Raw genomic sequence first — 6534 nt, 5'->3', positions numbered from 1 at the left:
AAACGGCTCGCGCCCAAACGGCTCGCGCCCAAACGGCTCGCGCCCAAACGGCTCGCGCCCAAACGGCTCGGCGCCCAAACGGCCCTGCGCCCAAACGGCCCGCGCCTAAAGAGCCGCGCCCAAACGGTCGCGCCCAAACGGCTGCGCCCAAAAGGGGTGCACCGCAATTCCAGCCTGGCTGTTATCATTTCCTCTGGATCGATGAGATTCAAGACGGTTTTCGGTCTGGCCGTTCACTTGTTCCCCATCTGCACTCTCGTTTTCGCCGATTGAGCTTTTGCTTTGAGGCGAAGCACGAATGCCCAAAAGCGAATCGCTTTTAGCCAGCAAGAAAAACTGTCTTCGAAAAATATTCTTTTCGCATCAGCCTGGCCGGCCGGAAGCGCGACATGGAACGTCGCTATGTATTTCTTCATTTCGTGCTCGAGTTGAGATTGATCTACGTGAATGTGAGATGTGCGATCGGATTTCAGTTTCGCTTGTAAGTCGCTGTTCTTTTGGCGAAGCCACTGTGGCCCGTTGAACCACAGCTCTGCGATCGATCGCTCTGCGCAATGCCACCTGGCCTGACCAGCTAGTTGATGAATTCTTCGGATTCTGTTTGCAACTAACGGTTTCCATTTTACCGGATTCGAGGCAACCCAGCCAAGAACTGCTGATTGTGAGTTGTCGCAGAAGTAATGACGGCCTCGATTTTGAAGTCGAGCCATTCGAGAATTCTCTCCGCCATCCTAGCTGCGAGAAGCGCTCCGAGTAACTCCAATCTGTGAATGGTGAATGCCTCCACGGGGGCGATCTTCGATTTCGAAAGTACGAACGAGACTGAGGGCGGGGCTGTACCATGTTGCTCTCGAATGTACGCAACGATTCCGCACCCCCGCAAGCTCGCATCGGAGAACATGAAAAGTTCCTTCCTGGCTGAGGTGCCCTGTGAGGAAAGCATGTGTCGGGGAATGGCAATACCCTCAGCCTGGCTAAGTAGCTTCGAGAAATTCCCGTCCTGTTTTAGTAGATTCCCTTTCAAGGCCTCGTCCCAACCGATTTTCTTTTCCCATAGCTCTTGGAATTGTGATTTCACGGGGCCGATGATTGGGCTAATGATACCCAGTGGATCGACGATTTGAGCTGTCGCTCTGAGGAGCTTCCTCTTTGGTGGGACTCCTGTGGTGAGTTCTCTGAGGGCTTTCGATGTTGGGGTGCCAAGTTCATCCTGAACTTGATTCCATGGAACGCCCAGGGTTTTGTGGTTGGCCTGGCCGATCGAGATGGTCAGGTCCTTGACCGGCGACATGCGTTCGATAAATTCTCCGATCTCGGTGGAGTTCGCTGACCACTTATCCAACGGGAAGTGCCCATCGGTGAAGATGTCTGTGAGGACTTGTATTCGGTGCTTCGCTTCATCGAAGGAATTCGCACCTCCGATGACGTCATCCATGTAGAAATTGTCTCGAATTACCTCGATGAACTGACGGTCCTCTGGGTGATGAGCGAAAGATGATTCTAGGTGGAATCTGATTCCCTGGCAATGAAGGAATGGCGAGCAAATTAGACCGAAGTCCAACCTGGTCGCCCAGAACCCCCGAATTTTGGCTGATTTATCCTCGCTGATATTCAACGGCCAGAGAAAACTCAGAAAGGTTTTGTCGCTGTCCGCAATCCTGAATTGCAAGAAGGCCTTCTCAATATCCGCGGTGAATGCGAACCGGTACTGACGGAATTTCAGGATGACTTTCGTGATTTCTTGAAGGAGGTTCGGGCCGCAGTGGAGGACGTCATTGAGTCCTGCCTGGTTTGAGCGCCTGGCGCTAGCGTCCTTCACCACTCGAGTCTTCAGACCCTATGGGGCGTCGGGTTTCGCTTTGGAAACAGCTTGAATCGGGAGATAATGCGCTAAGGAGTATTCTTTCCGCGGTCGAGCTTCTTCGGTGAAGCCGGCCGCGAGGTTACCCTTGATCTCTCTGCCAACAGCCTCCAATCTGATTGGGTCTCGCTTAAACTTCTCGAGAAAATAATGTAGACGAGATCTTGCCAAGTTCTCGTTGTCCCCGAGGGCGTGCAGGTTTGATTTGAAGGGCGGATATATGCGGTTCTCGCGGTTCCAAAACCGCGGGAGAGACGCGATTCTTGCGGTTCCAAAAGCGCAGTAAAAGAGCGGTTCCGGAACCGCGGTTCTGGAACCGCTGACATGCCTGGTTGCGTCACCTGCTGATTCGGTGGGGCTTCAGCTGCACGATGTCGCGTCGTCGGTCCGATGGCTGCACCTGACGATTACCGGCCGGCGTGAAGTTTTTCCCGAAAAATCAGGCATTCGACGACAGGGCACGCGATTGTATCCTGGGCCACGGCACCATGAGATTTTTCTACGTTCGAATACCTGACTTCGGCGGCGTTCGCATCATTTCGAGGGGAAAATTGGGCACACGATACGTCGTCTTCACAAATCCCTGCACGACTGATTTAATGTTATCAGAGCTCTCGAAAGCGGTTCGACAGAGAGAGGGGAATAGATCGTTTAAATTCGACCGCGATAATTTACATAATTGAGATTCTCACAAGATCATTTTCGATATAAGGAACACGCCCCTCTAACATAAGTTTTCTCGACCTAATGAGTTTACCTACATAGAATTATATACTCGGAACCACATTTATTATGCTAACCTTAATTGAGGTGTTTAATCAACTCGTGCCATTGGTGGCACTCCCTTTTCAAGTGGCCATACTCGTCACACTGATAACATATGTCGCGTTCCTTTCGCGAACACGTCCTCGAGAAATGGCCAACCTGCTTGCAATAGAAACAGGTTTCCATGGTAGCCCGACAGTAGACTTCGCCGGCTCGGTGGCTGGGCGACCAACAGCCCGTGCAGCGTTGCGCTTCGATCCGTCTTCGTGTATCTCGGAACTTCTGCACTCGCGGGTTGATGGTCTCTGGAACCTCGATGCCTTCCTTTTCAACAACGGTTTCCTAGACCCCTCCACAACTGTTGGGAGCCCGCTCTGGACTCAGGTGACAGACCAGCGCATGCGCAGCCTTCAATAAACAGACGAGCCAGAGGGCCGCAGCCAAGCGCGGCAGCCTGGTTTCGCAGTCTTATCGGGTTTCAACGTCTCCTATGTCTTCCATCATAGTTCGCTCAGTACGCTAGAATAACATGGCGCAGTCGGCATCTTCAACTGAATCCGGCTCCAGGAATCAACTAAGCAAACCCCAACCTATGCAAGTTATTGCGGGCGAGGACAATCACGAACGTGGGATCATCTTCAAGGAGTGTTGGGAAGACTTTTGTCTACTCGAAAAAATCTGCGCAAAAGAGCCGAATATCCAAGTGACAACCTTGAGGGTTGCGTTCGGCGAAGCGAACAGGCAACTGTTGAGAAATCTCAGCTTGGGAAACGTGATAGCACAAGACGTCATCGACCCATCTGAAGGCAAGCCATTGACATCTCTCGCCGCGATCATCGGCAAGCTTGTTTCTCGATTCCAAAAGCACGAGAACGCGATTCATCGTCGGTACTTGTTCCAGAAGACTACTAAAACTCCAGGGGAAACCATTCCAGACTTTTTCGATCGTCTGACGCGACTTTCCAAAGGTTGCCAGTACAACTCGGCTGAAAGCATCATGGTCCGCGACCAATTGATAGTCGGCACCACGCTCACCAGAGCAAGAGGAGTCATGTTCAGAGAGACGGGAGAACTGTCTCTCGATGATGTGCTAGCCACCTTACGACTCTTCGAAGGCAGCACCGCCGTCATCCAGGACATCGAAGGTACGAGCACTGCGAACGCGACAGAAAACATACACCTAGCGAAAGCATCAGTTCGGCCCCGGAAGAGTATCAGAGGCGGCACATCCAAGCTTACGAGGGGCTCCGAGGAGTACTCGTTGTCGCCGACGACGCTCTGGTTCTCGGGACAGGCGATTCGGACGAAGAGGCAAAAGCATATCGCGACCGGAACCTGAGGCATTTATTCATGCGCGCCAGAGAAGTGGGCATTCGCCTGAACAGAGAGAAGCTTCAGGTTGGTAAATCGAAGGTCAGCTATATCGGACATGTGCTGTCCCGCAGCGGCGTCTCCCCGGACCCAGAGAAAATCAGAGCGATATCGGCTATGCCAACACCGAAAGATACAAAGGCCGCGGCGCGTTTTCTGGGAATGACAAATTACCTCATTCGTTCCGTCCCCCCGCTTTTAGAGAGATCGTGAAGACTACGAATGGATTCGTCTGGCTTGAGTCGCAGCAGACTGCCTTCAGAAAAATGAAGCAGATGCTCACGGAGGCTCCTACACTGAACTTCTTCGACACGCAGACGGAGGCCGTCATACAGACAGACGCGTCCGAAATCGGGGTCGGCGGAGTACTGCTACAAGACGGACGCCCCGTTGCTTACCACTCCCACGCATCATCCCCCGCCGAACAACGTTCCGCGGTGATAGAGGAAGAGCGCTTGGCAATCGTCCCATGCTGCCTGAAATTCGATCATCTGCTGTTTGGGAGGCCAGGGATAGGCGTGCTCTCGGACCACAGGCCACTGTCCACGATCTTCCAGAAATCCCTCGAGAGTTGTCCACGACGGCTGCGACGGATGAGATACGCGCTGAAAGAGGCGCTGGCAGCGAACAAATGGCCCAGCAATCCTCTGCTCTACTCTTCCCGCCCAGTACGCGACAACCTCCTGCTGGAAGACGGCATAATTTTCCACAACCAGGACTGCTTCATACCAACACCGTTGGGACGAGAAATGCTCAGCCGTTTGCACCGATCGCATCTGGCATCCGATGCGATGCTCAGACGCGGGGCAACATTCTGGCCCGGTCTCAGCGCCGAACTCCGGCAACTCGTCCAGAATTGCGGGGCCTGCCAACTCTACGACACGAAGCAAAGAGCCGAGCCACTGATGAGCGGAGAGATCCCACACCATCCTTCCGAGATCGTACATCAGGACCTCATGGAATGGGAAAATCGAAGCTACCTGATAACAGTCGACGGATACAGCGATTACTTCGACATCACCTAACTCGGCCATAACATCACGACAGCGAGAATAATTGAGGCTAGCAAGAAGCTATTTGGATTCCTCGGCAGACCAGCGCAATTAAGGACTGATAGCGATCCCCGCTACTTGTCGGCAGAATTGTCAAGATTGGGAAATTCAACACGAAGTTAGCAGCCCGCACCACCACCCGGCGAATGGGAAGGCCGAATCAGCCGTGAAAGTCGCAAAACGTCTTCTGGAGAAATCCTTCTCACTGAAGGAGGATCTGCAGTCAGCGCTCATGGGAAGGCGCAGCACCCCTCAAAAAGACGGCTTCTCGCCTGCCGAGAAATTCCTCTCACGACGACCACGATTACTTCCTCCCGCGAGAATCGCGGACCTCCAGCCAAGAATCCCTCACGTATTCCCGAGGCGATCGGGAAGCGGAGACGAGCGCAGAAACTGCAGCACAATAGAGAGGTGCATAGCCTGCCTAAATTAAGTCCGTCAGACACCGTAAGCCTCGAACCACAGCCTCCACGAAAAACCTGGGCCAAGGCTGCAGTTCTGGAAAGAATCAGCGATCGTCGTTTTCGTGTACGTACGGCAGATGGGAACGTTTTGGAAATGCATCGGCGGCTTCTACGCAGTCGCCCCCTAGCACGAGCAAGCATCAACGAGGAGCGCCCGGCCGCGGCGCTTCCTAAGAATACAGGTCCAGTATGGGACGGACCGGGGGGTCCTCCCGGGACGCAGATGACTACCTTGGAAGCATCACCGTCGGGACCTCAGACTGAAGTATCTGGTCCTGTACTTACAACGCACCAACCTGATCCAGTGAGAGACCAACCTGCATGGCCGACCCAAAACTTTTTCGGGCTGATCCACACAGCCAAGGTTTAACGTCCCGGGTACTGTTATTCACATTGCTTCCGAGGACGGATCCATAGAGCAAATGTCTCCAAGAGGATCAAGGCCGAGTACCTGCATATTTTTCCGGCAGCAGGGATCGAACCCACACCGCCTCCCGCGCGAGCGGCGTCGTTGCGGCTATGCACGTTTGCACGAGTAGTGACAGTAGCATGGCCGACCCAGCAAACACGGAGTGGACGGCTCATCGTGAAGCCTTCAAGATTCGGGACGACTCCCAAATAATACGACGGTTTTCTCTATCATCAGCAAATGTTCACCAATCAGCTCAATACGAGCCCGATGCTGGAAATTTAGACCACTGAGCTCAATTGGGCGACGGTTGCTTTGGATCGAAGATGTAGTAATGAGGGAACCAGACTGAATAAAGACGAGGGTCTTCGTAGAAGGCTACGGTCAGAGTATTCTTTATCGAACAGACTCAGCTTATATAGTCTAGAGGTGACAGACACAGAGAGGGTAACGTAGACCGGTACAGAAGTTCACGGAGTCATTGACATGGCCATTCCACGGAAAAACTACAGGGCAATGGCCTATAGTCCACGTATCCAGGATTCGCACTACACTACAGAAGAACGGAGCAATGAACTACGTATTATATCAACATACTCCACCTAGTTTGAG

At 53.0% G+C, this 6534-nt stretch overlaps 1 protein-coding gene across 1 annotated transcript; it reads right to left on the bottom strand.

The window, feature by feature from the left end:
- Positions 1–622: 622 nt before the first annotated feature.
- Positions 623–2812, bottom strand: LOC100904399 (uncharacterized). The gene is made up of 2 exons (XM_003739456.1): positions 2786–2812; positions 623–1837 (listed from the first exon to the last, which is right to left on the bottom strand). Exons 1-2 carry the CDS (start codon positions 2810–2812, stop codon positions 623–625), a joined length of 1242 nt encoding a protein of 413 aa, XP_003739504.1.
- Between the last annotated feature and the right edge of the window lie 3722 nt (positions 2813–6534).

The sequence above is a fragment of the Galendromus occidentalis genome, unplaced genomic scaffold (genome assembly GCF_000255335.2).
Source record: "Galendromus occidentalis unplaced genomic scaffold, Mocc_1.1 scf7180000076540, whole genome shotgun sequence".
Lineage (NCBI taxonomy): Eukaryota > Metazoa > Arthropoda > Arachnida > Mesostigmata > Phytoseiidae > Galendromus > Galendromus occidentalis.
This window is presented reverse-complemented; position numbering and strand designations above follow the sequence as displayed.